Here is a 20,646-nt window from a genome sequence, read left to right as displayed (position 1 = left end):
GATGAGATTTCACAGACACCTGCGTAGCCCCCACTCCCATTGGAATGCAAATTTATTGCTCTGTTGTGTCAATGGGGAAGAAAAGGCCCTGTTTTGTTTGAATGTCTGCTGTTGTGAGCTCCCCCATGCTCCACAGAAAACTGTTCCAAATAAAGTGTTGGCTATCCCTTTACACATGTTGTAAGATTAAGTGTATTTTTAGCATTAAATAATCATTTTCCTTAGCAAAAGATAACCAAGACATGAACTGAGTTGCATATTTTTATTTGATTAGTTGATAAATATTCCACTTCAGTGGTAAATTACTTTCTAACATTGCTAGAGCGGTGCAAGAAAAAACACTTCTAACATTCAGTATAGTTATGAAAGACGACTGTCTCAGAGCAGCGTGGAACTTCGTTTTGTGCGAGGAGACAGCCCTGCAGTTGTGCACTCTGTCTGGCCGCAGCTGCACTCCTCCACATAAATGTAGGTGTAGGTGAGCTTGTCTCCATTCAAGCACAGCAAATCAACGGTGCGATTGGAGGAGCGCGTTTCCTTGCAGCAGGAGCAAGAATGTTCCATAGCAGCTGCCGCTTCGGAGTACCTGAAATGAGACAATAAGAAATCTAGCTCTATATCTGCTTTCTGCATTGTTTAAGCAAATAAAAAAATAAATCTGCATCATTCTTACTTAGTGAATGTGTTGCAAGATCCCTCACAGTACGGTATTTCCACTTCGTGTTCAGACTGACAGCCATGGTGAAAAACTCGAGTTTTCATGCTCACCAGTTTGCAGGCTTTGTTTATCTCCACACCTTTTTAAAAAATAAAAAAGACTCCTGATTAGTTGGTTTTAATTTCGTGGTGTTTATACAGTTGAAATTAAAATGTCATACTCACAGGTTTTACAGCACCCATTTGCAGCTGTTTGAATTGTGCCCTGAGGATGAAGATGTACATTAACAAACACTTCAACTTCTACATGCTTTGAAAACAATTATTCCAGATTTTAAAGTTGGTAATAATACATACAGGCTGGCAGTTACTCTCTTGGAAAACTGGGCAAATGATGTGTGAACTTAGGGCTGTTAGTGTGTCCCCACTCCTCATACAGGTGTAGTGTTCACACAAGTTTTCAGGCGGTGACCAGGTTTCTCCTTCCTGCAGATCAGCAGACACAGACATTGAAACAATGTGCTGCTTTGTGCTAATAAAGAACCAAAAGAGATGATCCAACTCACATTCAAGAGATGCATGGTACCATCTAAATTCAGGACACATTGTTTCTGTACACACTTCCCACAGCAGTCATAATCGTTAGTTTCCACATATTCATATCCCTTAAACCAAAGAGAAAGTTAAGCTCAGCCTTGAAGTAAGCACATTGTATTGTTCAGACTGCGTGTGAATTATTTTATTTTATTTTTTTCTTACCGGCTCACAGGTTTCTTTACATTGTTGAAACACACACACTATTTTAAACAGACCGGATTTTGGGTCGACCTCATTGGTGCAGGTACAGTCCTGGCATGCAGTCACAGGAACTGAGGAACCAGGCTGACCAAGAGAAGGATTGTGGTTTAATACATCAGAGAATTTATTAAAACTGGGTTATATGAGACATTCAAATGACGGGTCTGGTTCTTATTTACCTGGTATTCAACATTCTTGTGGACACAAACTCGCTTAGGCTCTAAAAAGAGATTGGCAAAAATAAAGGTAAATTATGAGAAGTTGAAATTATGAGAATAAAGTTATATGTCAGGATTAAAGTGTAACTATTAAAGTAAACCAATACTGGTGACTGTTGTAGGGTCGACCTGCAATAGTCAGGCTTTGTGTAAATAAGCAAGTAACTTTATACTCCAAGAGTGGGAATTTATTAACAAATTATATCTCTTTCAGCATATAAAAGTAGTGTGGATGCACACTCTTTTAGTGTTAAGTTTAGTCAGCACTCAGCACTATCAAAAATCCTAATGCTGCAGTAGTTTCAGCTTTTCAATTTGGTTTTAAAATATTTCTGACTTGTTCTCAATATTATTTTAACAAAACAGAGTTTAAACTTTTTTGCTTAACATTTAACGTTTTTTGTACAATTTCTGTTTTTCCTTAAGAATTTTAATTTCATTCTCGGTATCAAATATCAACATTATACAACATATTTTAACTTTATTTTGCAACAGAAACAAAAACAAATTTAATCCACCGGAAAAAAATAAATAATTTCTGTGGATTTTTTTCCACATTTTTGGATTATTTTTTTTTCTCAGAAATGTAGACCATCCCTCCAGGTGATCCTCCACTATCGGACCCTTAAAACAGTCAACCAGCATAGAACCTGAACTCCTTTCCTTCTCTCCCTGTTTCCACATTTATATCACAATAAGATGTTAAATCTTGACAACTGTACAGATCGATAGCCCTCTGTTTTCTTAAATCCCACATTTTCCATATTTGGTGTGAATCTGTTTGTTTTATTTAATTTAATCCCAAATTCTTATAGTCTACTTGTTGTCTTTTTTTAATGGTTTGATTGAATAAACGTTCAAACTGAACTCACCACATGTATGTTCTGGACAGCATTTTCCCTCTGGAACACTGATGACTGGTTTGTATCCAACTGGACAGTTCATGCTGTTTCCTGGGCATCTGTTCATGTCGCATTCTATGTAAGATGAAAAAAAGTACAACATTCTGTGATAAATAATAGTTCAACAAATTAGTCAAAAATGTAAATTGATGATAGGCGTCTTACGACAAATGTAGGCATAGCAACAGGGGTCCGCAGGATTGGTTTGGTTCACAACAACAAACCCTGGATCAGTGCAGTTAGCAGTGGGTGGTGCTGGGCAAGTCTTTGGTTTGCAAGTCACAGTTTTGGTAGACTCTTCACAAATGCAGTCCTGGCATTTGTACTCAAACCTCTCATCAAACTGAAAGAGTAAACCAAAGTTGCTTGGTAAGGAGGCAGTAGCATTTAAGATTTTACAGACAGTAAGCATAAGTAGTCATTTTGTCTCACCTCTCGAGGAATGCCTTCAGGATCGAGACATCCTATTGACAAATACAGAGCAATCCAGTATTTATTTGTATTTGACTGACTGAGCAAATTCAATCCAGTTGTAGAATTCAGGGAGATAACTGCTACTTACCACACTTTTCAACACATATTCCTGAGTCTTTGTTGAAGAGTTTCATTCCATCAGGACAGAAGCAGCCCTCAGTAATAAACGTAGTGGTTGATTCATCGGCACTGAAAAAATGAAATTACAATGTTCAGATAAGAATATTATTTTACTGGCTAAACAAGCTTTAATGCCACTTTTTGTTATCAGGAAGTGTTCGGAAACATGCAAACATCACAATCAAAGCAAATGTAAATCTGTGTGACAACATACTTGTCTTCACAGGTGGGCTGTTCTGCAGGGCCACAAGGTTTATAAACTTTGTCTGATGGACAGTCAGTAGCTGTTGGAAACAAAACGACCCCCAAACTTAAAAAGAAATTGGTAACACAGTGTACAATATGTTTTGTTGTCCTGTATGTTGAGTGCTAAGTAATGCAAATATAAAAATACTCTCCCAATTCAATCTGCATTCTCAGTAGAAATAATATGATGAAGGTTGTCTTACCACATATTTTGGTGTGGTTTCTCCAGTGGATGCAAATTCCAGCCTGAGCACAGGCAGCAGCATAAGTTTGCAAACTTGTGCACTCTACTGCAGGATTCGAAACATGGCAACTATCATAAACACAACCTCTGTAGAAATTGTCTGGGGAAACCAATGGATGACATTCTGCAAAAACACTGAAAAATAAAAATAAAAGCAAAATTAAGTCATTTAGTCTTATTTAAGAAATAATTTCCTGGAGGGCTAAGAAATAATCAATGTGTCATGACATGCCTACCTGCTCTTCAGCAGATCACAAATGGACTCTGGCTTGCATGGAGTTGGTTCTAGGGGTGGTTCAGGAACTTGAGTGGGTACTACAGGTGGTGTTGGGCAGTTAGGTTGATAGATGTCATTTGCTGGCCAATAGTCTGCCATCACTGCACAATTTTCCAGCAGTTCGCCTGTCGGCAACTTACAGTCATCGGCTTGATTGTTGGTGCATGTCCCTAACAAAGATTTTAAACAGTTACAGTTAATGTCAAGCCTAAAGACTGACCAAAGTACAGATTTGAGAGAGATTTCTTACCACAATGACCCTCTGTGTTGCTTCCAAAGTACTGATATGGCAGGTTGACACTAAAGCCAGTCATTCCAAATGTAACTACCACATTTAGCACAGGGATCTCATAAACCAAGTTAATACCAGAACTCATAATCTTAATACCTTGTTGTGCGTAGGGTAGCTTCAATTTTTCACCACTTTTTATTACCTGAAAGTATACAATAAGGAAAGACAAAAAAACTATAATGCATTCAGGCAAAAATTATATATTGGCAATATTCTGATGACACTTGTCAAAGATATCATGTCAAACGAGTTAGAGACAACTGAGTGTTACCTCTAATTGTGGAGCTCCGACAAGGTTATGATTGATGAGTGTGACAACTTGAAATCCATATGCTATAATTATTGATCTTGGACAAGAAACGTCTTCAGTAGGATCACAAAATACATTGTCAACATAGATCTTCAAATGATATTTTTCTGTGATCTCCTTCATCAAAACGTAAGTACAATTTCCTTGATAACTGTAGTATAACCCATCAAATGTGATGTAATGAGGATCTCCCCAGCCTTCGCATACACCTAGAAAGCAAAAGTATACAACATCAAATTCCAATACACTTTATTGATCCCAAAGGGAACTTAAATGGTTTTGTAACTCATTTAATTAAAGAGTTATTGTAGATGGTGAAGGGTGTGGGCAAGGACAATCTCTGTAGTGGTTTTTATTACAATTAATTTGAACATATTGGATTAAAAAAGAAACTTAAATCCATCAGTGCATATAGAATAACTTACAGTCACAAACATATTGTTGGCAGCAGTGGTACTCATCATACGCAAGAACTGGTTTCTTTTCATTGGCACAAGTTATGTTCTGGAGGGGTGGACACTCATATGGAATTATTTCAATTGTGTTGTTCTCAATGCATCTGGCCATAGTGCAGTTGCACAAGAAGAAGGTCTCATTTTGCTGTAGACAAAAATAAGTGTTAAAAACAACTAGTTATACATATTTGGGTATTCAGAAAAACAAATATAAAAAGGTCAGTGCAAATAGCTAGAAAAAATATGCTTCAGAAAAATCTGAAATCCAATACTAATTTGAACATGAATTAGATGTAAAATGTCTTACAACAACATCCCAATCATCACACGTAGGAGTGGGGGGTGTGGGAGTGGGAGTGGGTGACAAGGTTGAGGTACTCCCACACATTTCAGTGTTGTTATGAATTTCACAAACATCAGAACAAATCATTGTGAGACAAATGCCTGATCCAATGGGGTACATTAAAAATATTACATCCCCTGAAACAGTGGTAAAAAAAAAGAAAGACAGTTAGAGTTATAATATATAGAATAAACAGAAGAAAAAGCTAAAATTATTCATTACCGGGCTGATAAACTGTGCCATTAAAAACACAGGAGCACTCTGTCGTGGAACTTGATGAAGTTGGTGTTGAAGGTGTTGCTTCAGATGTTTGGGTTGTATTCCCAACTTGGGGTGTAGCTACAAATGTTACTGTTGAAATTGTCGGGCCAGTAACAATTGATACTGAGGTAGTGCTAATTGTAGGTGTAGTTGTTTTTGTTGTAGTTGTCTCTGGAGTTGTCGTAGGGAGAGTTGTAGTTGTGGTTGTAGGAGGCTCTGGAGGTGCCGTATGGGGAGTAATAGTTGTGGTTGTGGGAGGCTTTGGAGTTGTCGTAGTAGGAGGTGCAGTTGTAGTTTTTGTGGTTGTAGTTGTCTCTGTAGTTGTCGTAGTGGGAGTTGTAGTTGTGGTTGTGGGAGGCTTTGGAGTTGTCGTAGTGGGAGTTGTAGTTGTGGTTGTGGGAGGCTTTGGAGTTGTCGTAGTGGGAGGTGCAGTTGTAGTTTTTGTGGTTGTAGTTGGCTCTGTAGTTGTGGTAGTGGGAGTTGTAGTTGTGGGAGGCTTTGGAGTTGTCGTAGTGGGAGTTGTAGTTGTGGTTGTGGGAGGCTTTGGAGTTGTCGTAGTGGGAGCTGCAGTTGTAGTTTTTGTGGTTGTAGTTGGCTCTGTAGTTGTCGTAGTGGGAGTTGTAGTTGTGGTTGTAGGAGGCTCTGGAGTTGTCGTAGTGGGAGGTGCAGTTGTAGTTTTTGTGGTTGTAGTTGGCTCTGTAGTTGTCGTAGTGGGAGTTGTAGTTGTGGTTGTGGGAGGCTTTGGAGTTGTCGTAGTGGGAGGTGCAGTTGTAGTTTTTGTGGTTGTTGTTGGCTCTGTAGTTGTCGTAGTGGGAGTTGTAGTTGTGGTTGTGGGAGGCTCTGGAGTTGTCGTAGTGGGAGGTGCAGTTGTAGGTTTTGTGGTTGTAGTTGGCTCTGTAGTTGTCGTAGTGGGAGTTGTAGTTGTGGGAGGCTTTGGAGTTGTCGTAGTGGGAGGTGCAGTTGTAGTTTTTGTGATTGTAGTTGGCTCTGTAGTTGTCGTAGGAGGAGTTGTAGTTGTGGTTGTTGTTGGCTCTGTAGTGGTCGTAGGAGGAGTTGTAGTTGTGGTTGTAGGAGGCTCTGGAGTTGTTGTAGTGGGAGGTGCAGTTGTAGTTGTGGGAGGCTTTGGAGTTGTCGTAGTGGGAGTTGCAGTTGTGGTTGTGGGAGGCTTTGGAGTTGTCGTAGTGGGAGTTGTAGTTGTGGTTGTGGGAGGCTTTGGAGTTGTCGTAGTCGGAGTTGTAGTTGTGGTTGTGGTTGTGGGAGGCTTTGGAGTTGTCGTAGTGGGAGGTGCAGTTGTAGTTTTTGTGGTTGTAGTTGGCTCTGTAGTTGTTGTAGGAGGAGTTGTAGTTGTGGTTGTTGTTGGCTCTGTAGTTGTCGTAGGAGGAGTTGTAGTTGTGGTTGTAGGAGGCTTTGGAGTTGTCGTAGTGGGAGTTGTAGTTGTGGGAGGCTTTGGAGTTGTCGTAGTGGGAGTTGTAGTTGTGGTTGTGGGAGGCTTTGGAGTTGTCGTAGTGGGAGTTGTAGTTGTGGTTGTGGGAGGCTTTGGAGTTGTCGTAGTCGGAGTTGTAGTTGTGGTTGTGGTTGTGGGAGGCTTTGGAGTTGTCGTAGTGGGAGGTGCAGTTGTAGTTTTTGTGGTTGTAGTTGGCTCTGTAGTTGTTGTAGGAGGAGTTGTAGTTGTGGTTGTTGTTGGCTCTGTAGTTGTCGTAGGAGGAGTTGTAGTTGTGGTTGTTGGCTCTGTAGTTGTTGTAGGGGGAGTTGTAGTTGTAGTTTTTGTGGTTGTCGTAGGCATCGTTGTTGTTTCACATACTGGACAGCATAATCTGAATTTGTAGTCAAAACACTTTCCTGGGCGCTTTGGCTGGTCTTCTTTTTTACAGATTAAGCCATAGTTTATATCACAACTTACGACCTGCAGAGTTTCTTTCAAATACTCCTCAAAGTCCATGTCTGGTAAAACTGCTGACCTACAATCAATTTCCATTGGATCTTTACATACAGTTTGACCACTGTTTGTGATGTTTTCATAGGTTTCCCAGTCATTTTTGTCTGTGCTTGGGTTATGCACATTATACCAGTCAGACCACTCACAAGTTGTTGGAAGGCATGGAGTTATGACAGAAGTTGTTGTGGTAGAGGGAGGTGCAGTTGTAGTTGTTGTGGTTGTTGTTGGCTCTGTAGTTGTTGTAGGAGCAGTTGTAGTAGGCTTTGGAGTTGTCGTAGTGGGAGTTGTAGTTGTGGGAGGCTTTGGAGTTGTCGTAGTGGGAGGTGCAGTTGTAGTTTTTGTGGTTGTTGTTGGCTCTGTAGTTGTCGTAGGAGGAGTTGTAGTTGTGGTTGTTGGCTCTGTAGTTGTCGTAGGGGCAGTTGTAGTTGTGGTTGTCGGAAGCTCTGTAGTTGTCGTAGTTGGAGGTGCAGTTGTAGTTTTTGTGGTTGTTGTTGGCTCTGTAGTTGTCGTAGGGGGAGTTGTAGTTGTGGTTGTAGGAGGCTTTGGAGTTGTCGTAGTGGGAGTTGTAGTTGTGGGAGGCTCTGGAGTTGTCGTAGTGGGAGGTGCAGTTGTAGGTTTTGTGGTTGTAGTTGTCGTAGTGGGAGTTGTAGTTGTGGGAGGCTTTGGAGTTGTCGTAGTGGGAGGTGCCGTTGTAGTTTTTGTGGTTGTTGTTGGCTCTGTAGTTGTCGTAGGAGGAGTTGTAGTTGTGGTTGTAGGAGGCTTTGGAGTTGTTGTAGGGGGAGTTGTAGTTGTGGTTGTGGGAGGCTTTGGAGTTGTTGTAGTGGGAGTTGTAGTTGTGGTTGTAGGAGGCTTTGGAGTTGTCGTAGTGGGAGTTGTGGTTGTGGGAGGCTCTGGAGTTGTCGTAGTGGGAGGTGCAGTTGTAGGTTTTGTGGTTGTAGTTGTCGTAGTGGGAGTTGTAGTTGTGGGAGGCTTTGGAGTTGTCGTAGTGGGAGGTGCCGTTGTAGTTTTTGTGGTTGTTGTTGGCTCTGTAGTTGTCGTAGGAGGAGTTGTAGTTGTGGTTGTAGGAGGCTCTGTAGTTGTTGTAGGGGCAGTTGTAGTTGTGGTTGTAGGAGGCTTTGGAGTTGTCGTAGTGGGAGTTGTAGTTGCGGGAGGCTCTGTAGTTGTCGTAGGAGGAGTTGTAGTTGTGGTTGTTGGCTCTGTAGTTGTCGTAGTGGGAGTTGTAGTTGTGGTTGTGGGAAGCTCTGTAGTTGTTGTAGGGGGAGTTGTAGTTGTAGTTTTTGTGGTTGTCGTAGGAATCGTTGTTGTTTCACATACTGGACAGCACAATCTGAATTTGTAGTCAAAACACTTTCCTGGGCGCTTTGGCTGGTCTTCTTTTTTACAGATTAAGCCATAGTTTATATCACAACTTACGACCTGCAGAGTTTCTTTCAAATACTCCTCAAAGTCCATGTCTGGTAAAACTGCTGACCTACAATCAATTTCCATTGGATCTTTACATACAGTTTGACCACTGTTTGTGATGTTTTCATAGGTTTCCCAGTCATTTTTGTCTGTGCTTGGGTTATGCACATTATACCAGTCAGACCACTCACAAGTTGTTGGAAGGCATGGAGTTATGACAGAAGTTGTTGTGGTAGAGGGAGGTGCAGTTGTAGTTGTTGTGGTTGTTGTTGGCTCTGTAGTTGTTGTAGGAGCAGTTGTAGTAGGCTTTGGAGTTGTCGTAGTGGGAGTTGTAGTTGTGGGAGGCTTTGGAGTTGTCGTAGTAGGAGGTGCAGTTGTCGTAGTTGGCTCTGTAGTTGTCGTAGGGGGAGGTGCAGATGTCGTAGTTGTCGTAGGGGGAGCTTTTGTTTTGGTGCTTGGCTCTGGAGTTGCTGAAGGGGTTGGTGTAGGGGGAGTAGTAACTTTTGTTGTTGTTGGTGTCTCTAAAGTTGTAGGTTTCGTTGGAGAAGTTGTTGTTGGGCTTGTTGCACATGGTTCACTTGTGTGTATCACAGTTGTATTAATGCAGATTGCATAGTAGCACATTCCCATGTTATCAGTGACATTGTATATCACATCATTATCTTCATATATTGTCCCATTGTACAAGCAATAGGCACATTCTTCCACACAGGTCTGATTCTTCTCATCAAAAATTGGTTTATCTTCTGGGCATACTGGATAACAACCTGTAAAGAGCACATCAAATATGTTGTACATTACATAGATACAATGCTAAAATAAAAATTCGATCTTGAATGGTATTCTTACCCTCCAGATTAGGTATCGGGTTGTTACAAATTCCTTGTGGGTTCAAACAGGTCTTGTAACAAGGTGTGTGGCAAGGGCTGTAGTGCCATGTACAATCATCTGGGTTGTTATAGTAATCACAAAAAACAGCTAAAAATGAAAGCATAGCAGATGTCAGTAACATTCGGAAATGTTAAAAACAATGTGATACATTTCTTAAAATTACCTGGATAAAGACAATATAATTTTATTATGGAAGATAAAATTCACAAATCATTGAAGAATATTTGATCTTGTCTGATTTGAATAAGATTTTTAATTAAACCAATTTTGAACTGAAATATATATATTTTTTAAGTGTTTACAACCTTTATAGAAACTTTAATTTTTGTTTTCTGTATTGTTTGATGGAATTATCATGTTTTAGTCAGGTGTTAAGTATTGATTTAATATTCCTGAGAGACTGAGATTAATCATCCAGTATGTGTCTCTGAAGCAGAAGCAATAGAACGTACAGTAGTACCAAGATCTCAACTAAGAACCTATACCAATAATTCAATTATGATTCTAGATTTATCTTTCCCACAGTCCTAGTTTGTCACTCAGGAAGAGTGAGGCAGGTATCACAGTTGGACAATGGAGAAGAAATGGGGATTGTAAAAACATACTGTGGCCCCGATGGGACAGCACATAGGGTAAAAATCTCACGCAAGGTCCACCTGACCCCTCTTAGGGCTGTTGGAGGGTTAATAAACAACAGGTGGCTTTCTTTATTTCACAAACACATAGTTGATTAAAAACACATTTGAAAGCTTGTTCACTTTCTTGTCTGCACAAAAAGCAACTTTAATGTGTGTACAAAACAAGAATTAGGTGTTCTTAATTCTTCCATCGACAGGTTCAAATCGCAGACACAGCCTCAAATACATACTTACAAACCAATTTCATTAACATTTGTGAAGAAAATGTGCATTTTTTATAGTCATCATTGTGTTTTGGCATTATTCAAATGCAATACTTTTTATTAAAAGAACTGTAGTCTTCCATTAGTAGGTTTCTTGACACTTTTCCAATGTATATACACAGATCTGTGCACCCAAATTAACTAATTTGAAAAATTGGTACTATTTCTGACAGCAAACATATATCAGGAATTATTTCAGAAGACTATTGATCGCTACAAGTAGAGTGATGTCTCTCTGCAACCGGACAGAGAAGGTTCAACAAAGTATTAAGAGATTCCAAGTGGACCTTCCATTTTGAAGCACAGCACTGGAAATCCAGTGATGCTGAAATTTCCCATTGCTGTGTGGATTGTGCCCAGTGGAAAATCCTCTAGGATTGACAACAAACCTTGATGTATTTCCTGAAGCTAAAATTGAATTGTGTTTGTTCTTTCACAAAAAAATTGTATAAAACTGTGTTCAATGTCATTATTTATTGTTTCATCATTATTTCATCCTACAACGATGAAATAATTGAAATCAATACCCATAATTATCAAAATTATGGGTACTTAGCATGTTTTGACAAGAAATAGGTGGAGGCATTGGAACTAAGTCTTAATATATTAAGAGGTGGGTTGTAACTAGTTACATTTACTGAGGTACATTTACAAGATAAAATTTACTGTAGCTATTGGAGCAAAATTAATATGTATACAAAGCTTTCACTGTATATGAAATGAAATGATGTATGTCTTAAAAAACAGAATAATTTAAATCTAAATGTTTTGAACCAAACTCCAAATGTTCACTTTTGAGTACACTTTGTAAGGGAACACAATTTACATTACATGTAAGTATAAGAGTCATTCGTTAAAATTCAAGGACTTCTTCAAAATTCAACAGTCTTGTGATAGATATATTCTTTAGAGATAACGTTTTGAGTAAGAGCGTAAGGACGTTCATGCTGAAATTATTACATTTTCAAAAATAAGGTTAAGAATCCAAGATGCAAGCATTTCATAAGTGAGTAGCTAAGGAAGGAATGCTTTGTTTATGGTGATGACAAGCAATTTTAAAGCCATTTCGACCAAAGTCTCTGCAGAGATGAACATGGTGCCACAAAGACAAAAGCATCATTTTAATCAAAGAGTGTTATAGTTTACTCACGGCAAATGTCTGGGGTTCTCCAGCTAACACAAACTCCAGCCTCATTGCAAGCCTGAGCGTAGGCTGCGACAGCTGAGCAGAAACACTCACAGTCTCCTCCAGTGTCGCAGGCACACGAGTCTTTCACACAGTTATCATAGAAAGGGTGGGGATCAACCTGTTTGTTTACAAAATAAAACAAACCAATATAAGAAAATGGAGCATGTTTAATTTTTTTATTGCAAAAAATAGAACTAAATTATTCAGACCTTAGAGTGGCAGTCTTTGAATGTCTGCCCTGTTACGATGCTGCACATCATTTTTGCCCATTGATGTCTCATCGGTGCAGCTACACAAGAATCCACAATCTCTTCCTTATCTGGGCAAGTGCTCTGAACTTTCCAGCTGTTTGCAAACTCTAGAGGGTTGCTCACTACCAGCTGACCCTGGGTGGTGAAGTCGTTCAGTCCATTTCCATCAAAATTTCCACACAAGCCACACACTGAACCCTGTGCAAACAGTCACACCAGGCAAGTCATTTGTCACAAAATACATTTTTAAAGAAAATGTGATATCCATTTGTAAAAGATTCCTGTCATTCTTAATAAATATTGACTGTTACTCACGCTGTGCTGGGGCTCCAGAAGGATGCGAACAGCTGTTTTTCGATCCCATATCACCGCCAGACCAATTTTTGATTCTACCACCAGGTACAAGCCGACCCTCCTTATTCTGTACTGAATCAGGACGCCATGTCCCAGATCTTCCTCTACGTATTTACCCTTCATTAGTTTGATTTCTGTTCGCTAGAACCCAAAAGAGATTTCTGTTTCAGTAGCTATTATTAACATAACATAACCTCTTTCTTGCAAATAGCTCTGAAATGTAACATTCCACTGCTTTAGGCTCAGAAATATTCTGTCTGGACTTACCCCAAGTTGAATTCTGACAGTTTTGGAGCAGGTGGTTCCCGAAGAGCCACAGGGTACATTTTCTGTAATAACTCCAAAGTTGTTTTCAGCTGTTTTGTTGCCACATTTATTCTTAAAAAGAAAAACTTACGTTAAGCATTCAGTGTGTGTGTGTGTGTGTGTGTGTGTGAGTAATAATCTCCAACAGTCATTAATTTTATTTACCGCGACAGCGATGTAACCACATTCACCCTGAAATCCATATGGCCTTTGATCAAATGTGTTGTAGTGCCCACTTCCATAAATAATGCAGGAAGCTGGGCATTTTTTCTCAGTGCACTGCCATTTTCCACTTTTACAATTGCTAGATTGCAAAGAAATTGTGATAAATTGTTGAATAGTTTCTAAATAAACTGCAAAGTAACATTGTAACAACTTGACATTGAAACAAGGTATACATTATACAAATTATAATTGTATTTCAAATATGTGCTTACCAGGTATTGCACAGGTTAGGAATCACTGCTCCGGGAGCAAAAATATGTCCGTTATGCTTACAAGGACAGTCAGCCTCTTTCACACAGTTCCCTTTGCCGTCTTCAAGAAGGCCTTCGGGACACCGACAGCCAGACTCACACTCTGTAAAAACCTAGGAGGGGAGAAAGATTGTAAGAATTTGAAACAAGAAACCTTTGTCATTTTTGTTAAATTTGTTTTCATACTATAAAAACACTTGGAATTTACAATTAAAAAAAGACAATCCACAGATATCTCAGAAATAATTATTGGATAAACTCACTGAGGCTCAGTGGCTTTAATAACATCTACTCACACATTCATCACTTTCCAGATTCGAACAAGCTTTAGTACACTTTAGTCCAAGTTCTCCTGTGGTCGCAGAGGAACAGTTGAAAAAAACTTTTGGATAAGGACACACTATAACAAAAAAAAGAATCATTTTACTTTATAGTCAATCAACCGAATAAGGGAGCTATAAAAGGGAGAGGAGAGTAGAAACAAACTAACATGACACGTGGCTTCTCCAAGAACGACAATGAAGTATTCCATTATTGCACACACTAGAAGAAGACATTAAAAATCCTGTAAGGTACATGAAGGATATTATGATAAAAACTGACAGATACCACAAATTTAGTTTTCATTTAATCACCAGTGCTCATCTCTGATGTTGATGGATGTCCCTGGATTAATGTAATTGTCATTATAGAAGCAGGAACATTTTTCCACTGGAACACAAAGGCCATTTTCATTCAAGTAGAGACCCTCAGCACAGGAGCAGCCGTCCACAGGTAAGAAGTCCGAGGTGCAGCTCTGCTGCTCCGAGCTCAAAGACCTGCATGTCAGCTGGCATCTCTGATGTGTGTAAGAGAAGGTCTGAGATGCTGGGCAGCTCTTTGTGTCTGTATCTGTTTTGTGGATTACAAGAAGATGATTGCTTAGAATTTTCATGTCTTACAAATGAGGGCGATAACACTTTAATAATCATTATTCACAACATAAAAAATTATGCTCTTACCACACACATTCTCTCTCCAGTTTGTCAGGAAAACTCCCTTTTCTGCACAAGCTCGAGCATAAGAAGAGAAGACGGCACACAAACACGCCTCGCTCTTCTCACAACTACAGGTGGAGTAGATACATCGCTGCAGGAGACAGAAAACACACTCAGAAAAATGATTGCTCCACCAAATATAATAAGTGGTGATTACTGAAAATGAGCATTATGGCTCTTTGTCCAGGTTGCACAGCCTTTGGGGCGCCTCAATTAAGTTTTCTATCAATTATTTGTATGTCAAATCAATCCTTTAATGTTTATTGTCAATCAAAACCTAAAACAAGGTAAGTGCCTTAAGAAAATATGAGTGGTTGAAGTCATTATATGCTCCTTTTGATAGAGCACTTCAGTGAAGGGTTACCTTACTTTTAGTGAGGAATCAGGACTGTGTCTTGTTCTCTTTAGATCAAAATCTAAAATCCCCAGGAATGTCAAATCTGAACTGGATATTTCTACGTATAATGTACAGATCATCCTTAAAACACAGGTAGACATGAAAAAACCTTTATTTGTTAAAATAAATAGCAGTTTTAATGTTTAATCTGAACTATCTTAGCTTGTTGTTGGGTTGCAGAAGATCAAGAGCAGCTGTTAAACGTGATAGAATTTTTAAAATATTTTTTTTATACCTTGTGAAACATCTCGGGATCCACCACCGATCGGCACTGGGCAAAAGCACTGTCTGGACTCACAAGTAAGGCGCACCAGTGTTTGGCATACATCTCTAAAGGGAAGAGGGGGGAGAACAATAGTTTTAATTTCAATCTCTACAGCTGAACTGTTATTTAAAACATAAGACTTGGCAACTAAGAGCAGACCATAACTTTCAAAGGAATAAAAAATCCACAATTGTTAGTTACCATTTTCCAAACTGAGGGAACATGGATCATCAAGTCTTTCCTCAGTGTCTGAGCACATGAGGTTAGCCTTCCAAGAGTTGCTGAAGGTCACTGCAGTTCCCTCCACGATCCCCTGAGGAGTCTTCATTTCATCACTCAAGATCATGTTGAAGTTCCCACATAAACCTGAAGACATCAATTATTTTAACATTTTGAAAAGAAAACTGAAGAAAAGATGAAGAAAAGATATGTTTTAGTGTTTCTCACGGGGGATAATGTTGACACAATCAAAATTATCAGTGTCTTCTATTAGACTCTAATTTCTGTTTAGCAAATGCACAGTTGTAATCTTTTTGTAGTCAGCTCCAAGCTGTTATTTTAGACACTGACTAGTGATGGAAGTTGCAAACAATGTTTTACAACCAGCATATAAACTTTTGTTGTTGAGACAAATGAGCATTCTGATGCTCAAAACTCACCACGTGTCTTTGATCTGTAACTTTGCTCCAGGCTGATGTAGATTTGCATGAGAGGGACATGCTGGATCTGAATCTGCAACCCAAATCTGGTCTGCAGCATGATGTGAAAGGATGAGGCGTGGAAAATGTCGATGTCTCCTAAAGTAAACAGATTAATATAATCTCAGACTTATATTTAAATGGAACCTGGAAGAATACTGTTTAATTCAGACTTTTTGATGGTCTGACCTACCTGATTGGTACGGCAAAGTGACAGTCTGCATGTTCTGTTGAACTACACCATCAGAGGTGAATGATAGCACCTGAGGAAACAAAAATGAGTCAAATAAGTTTTCACAGTTTAATCTTATTAAATGGTTATGTTATTTTACTCACGCTATTTCTGTCATTGTTTAGCAGGATTTTAAGAGACTTCAGACATGTGTCAAACTGTTGGTGAGCACAAGGCACCAGCTGGGCCAGGAGGGTAAAGTTTGGGCTCGCTCCGTCCTAAAATGTACATTGAAATCATAATTGAATAAAAAAAGAAAACTCTTATCTTGCTGCACTAAGCATGTTATTGAATTGCTCATTTACCTTGCTTTCCACCTTTGCCAGAGTGTAGTAACAATCCCCATGGAAAGTGTAAGTTTTCCCATCAAAAGTAGTGAAATATGAACCTTGTTCAACTGCGCATGTAGCCGGTGTTTCTAGAGTGATGCAATCCCACATTCCCTCAAAGCATGTGCTGAAATAAAATATATATTTATAGTTAACATAAAAGACTTTAATTTACACAGTCTGTATACATGGCTAAGCATCTGACATACCATTCCTCTTGATCTTGTCGGTAAACCTCTCCAGGGCTGTAGATTTTGTCATGCTTGCACTGACATTCAGACTGAGGAATACAGCCTCTCTCAGAAATATCATCAAACACCGTCCCTGAGGAAAGGCATTTTTTATTTCAGTGGAATTTTATTTAAAAAATCTAGACCGATCAATTAATCTAAAATGTTATATGAACTAACCAGAAGGACAGAAGCAGCCATCCATTTTGTGGTCCTCACAGAGTGAACTTGTGTCCTGATGTGTGCAAGTATCCATGCAATGGGAACCACTTTCTTCATACACCATGTTGTAAGGGCATTCTTTGGCTGTGACAATGAGTTGTGAGAATTAAGATAGGCGAAGGAGGGTTTTAATTTATGTGTTTTTATGGAAAAAGTGAATTTAAAGCTATTCTTATTTTTGTAACATTAGGCACTATAAATGAATTAATGGCAATGTAATGCAAAAAATGTCTCTACAACATTTTGATTGACCTGACTGAATATGACATTTTTAAGAAAACATGTTTTTGTTTCACAAAGTTTTTAACTGAAATTTTACATTTATTTCTTGCTCTGATAATTCCAGTTAACAGAATCTCGCCACATCATATCCAAAAGCTACAGAAAGACTGACACTCTTACCACAGAACTGAGTTGTCCTCCAGTTGGGAGGCTGTCCTCCTGCATGGGAACACTGTCGAGAAAACTCAGACAGCGTGCTGCAGGCACAGAAGTCATTGGTATTGTTCTTGCAGCCACACATGTCCTTTACACAGGCCTGGATGTAAACTTCAGGGTTAATCAGTTTAGTGCATGAGCTCCAGGACTCTGACAAAAACATGTTTTCACAGACAGTTAGCTGTAGAGAAAAAGAAAAAAGAAAAACAGGAGTGAAGTTAACTTGTGGGTACTTATTAAAATGTTATAAATGTGCAGGTATTAATTGAATAACAAACTCACAAATTCCTTGCAGGAATCTGAGACAGTCACATCCTCCAGTAATTCCTCCTCATAAGGGTCCTCGCACTCATCGTTTGGGTGGTGGGCTTTGTATTTGTTGCCAAACTCAATGGGGCTGATTTTACGATCTGTGAGCGATCAGATCAGATCAGATCAGACTGTCATAATACAGAATCTAAAAGAATCAACTCAGATTAAATCACCCTATACATACCATGAAGAATGAACTCATTGTATACTGGGACACCGTTGAAGTCTCCACAAAGTCCACAAGTTCGGTTTGCAAAGTCAGCATCAATTTCCACCTAAAACATGTACAAAAAAAGAGTTCTAAAACTAAATCGTTTAGTTTTAGTTTTAATAAACTAAAACTAAAATTTTATTAATACCAGAAATACCATTGCAAAAAAAAAAAAGACAATAGATCATCAATGTGCTAAAAAATGACCAATAGAATGTAAAATATTCAGATTAACTGAACCTAATAAGTTGCCTTTCAAAGGAAACACCAACTATCATTGGAAAACAGTACATTTGATTATAAATCTTCATTTGTTTGAAAGGTAGGTTTTTACCATCACAGCATCTTCTCCATTCCACATGACAGTGAACCCAACTTTGCTCTGAAACTTGATGTAAGCAGCATTATTTTTCACTTGCACTCCTGCCTTGTAATAAGGTAGAGGGACTCTGGTAAAAGAAAACATTTAATAGACATTTGATTTTGTTTTTTACTGTGAGACCAACATATCTGTGGCTTTTTCAGCTTTAGCTCTTCATTTTACTCACTTCTCATAGTTGACAGTGACCCAGCTCTTGCTGATGTGAAACAAAAGTTCATTGATGGTGATTGCCAAGTAGCTGATGGTCGGGTTTCCGTCCTTTTCTGCTTTCTTTATGTGCACTGAGAAGAGCTGATAGGAGTCGTGGCAGTTGGAGATCAGGTTGTATTCACACATGCCGGGAAACTGGTACACATCACCATCGAAGGTCTTGAAGTGATCTCTGCCCCATGTGCTGCAGATGCTGCTGACATGGTTGGAAACTAAAAGAGGATTTCTAATTAAATCTTGAAACTCTACACTCAGTTGAAAGTAGAAACAAAGAAACCAATAAGACATCCATGAAAATCTTCACTGTGTTTTTCTTCATCAGAAAATCATTCCTTTGTGTGTAAAGTTGGAATCTTACCCAGTATGGTTTGGACCTCAGAGAAAGTGGCGACAGATAGCACAAGGAAAGTCCACAACGCAGATCTCCACCTCATGATTGCCACTGTGGGCTCGCTGTCATCAGCACTAGAAATGGTCAATCGTACCTGGCTGCCATTTAAATAGACAGCAAAATTTCTTTGTTCACACCCTCTGTCCAAATGGGACATGAAGTTTTACTGCCAGGTCATGGCAAACATTTGCATGACTGCCTGACGCCTTTCAAAAGTCCAATATAAATTATTCTTATATCCTCCTCATCTCTTTATTGAACAAATATAATTGCCCTTTATGTAGGAATATTTTTGAAACGGAGATGGAGTCCAATAAATCTCTTTGACTGTTTGTTTCTTTTCTAAATGCACCTTACATTACAAGGTTAGTAATATCACAGGGAAATTACAACAGAAACACAACTTAGAAAAATGCTAAACTGGGTACATTCAAAGGTTATTAACACTAAAATTAGTTATTTAATTAACTTTTAGTATGAAAAACTTTGAGGCCAGAACAGAAATTTGACCTGTTGACTCGTAAAAAAGGATATATCATGACCCCTGATCAAAAAAGATACCTAAGTGACCTCATGATGATAGATGTTGTTGTCATGTTCAATTATGTAGCCACATTTCTTTATGATAAACAATGCGTAGGTTATAGAAAATTATTTAACATTTTTTAAATTTTGAAAGTATGTATATACTCAAATGTGCAGACTTTCAAAGAGATTTATCAGACACCATGCCTGTTTTGAAGTAAGATTCAATGAAACAGTGAAGGAGAGAATTGAGCAGCACCCATCATATTTCATTAGACAACTAAATTTATGGAGAACATAATTCAGAGTTCTCAGAAGATAATAATTGTTTCTGATTATTTTCTACATTTCTGAAAGCTTTATGCAATTCAAAACAGCATATGTTAATGGTTTAGGCCCATGGTTATAAAATAGTTTGTTTACTTGGATAGAAAGGAAGTGAAAAGGGATGGAATAAAAAATTCTGATACAAAACCTGATCCTGAACCAATTCTGTTTAGTCTCACACCCTTCTTCTTTGTTAAACCCCCAAAATCGTTTTTTTTTTTTGTTTGTTTTTTTGACAAAAGTCACAAAAGTCAATGAAAGAATGGATGGTTGAATAACACAGAAGTACGTCACCAGAAGTTAATATTTGCTCTCTTCTAGTTATAGTACCCATTTCATTATCTTAATTGTGTTGAACTATGAATGGACCAGGATGCACTTCTGAAATGACAGAGCTGCATCCTTGATTGTCATAATTCTTTTCCTGCAGTCACGTTTACATGAATGAGATCTGGCATTGATCTTATTCCAATGTAGTCACTGCACTTTACTCACCTTGTCTTTCCTCCTCGTGCTTTCCAAAGTTTTCTTTCATCTTACTGCATGTTTCTGTGTGTTGTATTGGAATTTATTTCAGTCATTTTTAGCCTTTCCATTCTTTCAAGTGAAAAACACACAATGCTTAAGAAAAACCAAAAGAAAACAAATACAAACAGAAAACAGCACAAAACCAAAAACTAAAACTAATACAGAAATATATTATAAACAATATTAATTTAAATTCCTGTCAAAAGTAAGAGCACAAAATGACTGAAAAAATGGAAATGGAAGAATAAACTTTTCATATCTACACATTTTGATTTGTAAAGCATTATCAAAATAAATCAAAATAGCAGAATATTGGGACCATGCTTATAGAGTGACAGCCTTGAGCTATAATACGAGTAAGTTGGAAGTTCTCTGTAAAATGTTCCTACTTTTCAATTTAAAGTAAAGTTATTTTCACGTTGGAAGGCTATATGTTTAAAAACAAATACAAAGCTAGCTGGTATGTTCTCAAATATCATCCGGTTTAAGCTCCTCCAAGTGCAAACAGGGCTTTGAACCACTCCCACACCAGGACAGCTGTGAAATGAGAAAGCTCTGTAGTTATTACTCTGCTGTTGATTGAAGGAGGATGCTGCCCACTCTGAAT

At 38.6% G+C, this 20,646-nt stretch overlaps 1 protein-coding gene across 1 annotated transcript; it reads right to left on the bottom strand.

Moving 5' to 3' along the window:
* Positions 1-248: 248 nt before the first annotated feature.
* LOC102223498 (mucin-2-like) lies at positions 249-18,743 on the bottom strand. The gene is made up of 44 exons (XM_023345347.1): positions 18,627-18,743; positions 18,225-18,480; positions 18,011-18,125; positions 17,650-17,740; positions 17,436-17,563; positions 17,118-17,334; positions 16,674-16,799; positions 16,473-16,587; positions 16,240-16,390; positions 16,039-16,152; positions 15,896-15,965; positions 15,664-15,801; positions 15,206-15,370; positions 14,975-15,069; positions 14,307-14,433; positions 13,941-14,196; positions 13,796-13,848; positions 13,602-13,705; positions 13,267-13,418; positions 12,995-13,133; positions 12,791-12,901; positions 12,485-12,664; positions 12,128-12,367; positions 11,880-12,036; positions 9,787-9,915; positions 5,559-9,704; positions 5,301-5,473; positions 4,964-5,138; positions 4,500-4,747; positions 4,187-4,370; positions 3,896-4,106; positions 3,619-3,794; positions 3,384-3,453; positions 3,138-3,238; positions 3,008-3,039; positions 2,741-2,918; positions 2,546-2,650; positions 1,635-1,675; positions 1,417-1,539; positions 1,224-1,322; positions 1,015-1,143; positions 883-922; positions 674-797; positions 249-586 (listed from the first exon to the last, which is right to left on the bottom strand). The coding sequence occupies exons 1-44, from the start codon at positions 18,700-18,702 to the stop codon at positions 379-381; spliced, it is 10,068 nt and encodes a 3,355-aa protein (XP_023201115.1). The 5' UTR covers positions 18,703-18,743; the 3' UTR covers positions 249-378.
* Positions 18,744-20,646: the final 1,903 nt, after the last annotated feature.

This window comes from Xiphophorus maculatus, chromosome 2 (assembly GCF_002775205.1).
Source record: "Xiphophorus maculatus strain JP 163 A chromosome 2, X_maculatus-5.0-male, whole genome shotgun sequence".
NCBI classification, from domain to species: Eukaryota; Metazoa; Chordata; class Actinopteri; order Cyprinodontiformes; family Poeciliidae; genus Xiphophorus; species Xiphophorus maculatus.
Note: the sequence above shows the minus strand (reverse complement) of the source record. Positions and strands in the feature narration are given on the sequence as shown.

Bases quoted from the DNA above. Each gene is read 5' to 3' on its own strand.
- LOC102223498 (XM_023345347.1), bottom strand. From the start codon at position 18,702: ATGAGGTGGAGATCTGCGTTGTGGACTTTCCTTGTGCTATCTGTCGCC. The intron at 18,481-18,626 runs GTAAGATTCCAA...ATCCTCTTTTAG, and splicing joins TGAGGTCCAAACCATACTGG to TTTCCAACCATGTCAGCAGC. The intron at 3,454-3,618 runs GTAAGACAACCT...TGTTTCCAACAG, and splicing joins AAACCACACCAAAATATGTG to CTACTGACTGTCCATCAGAC.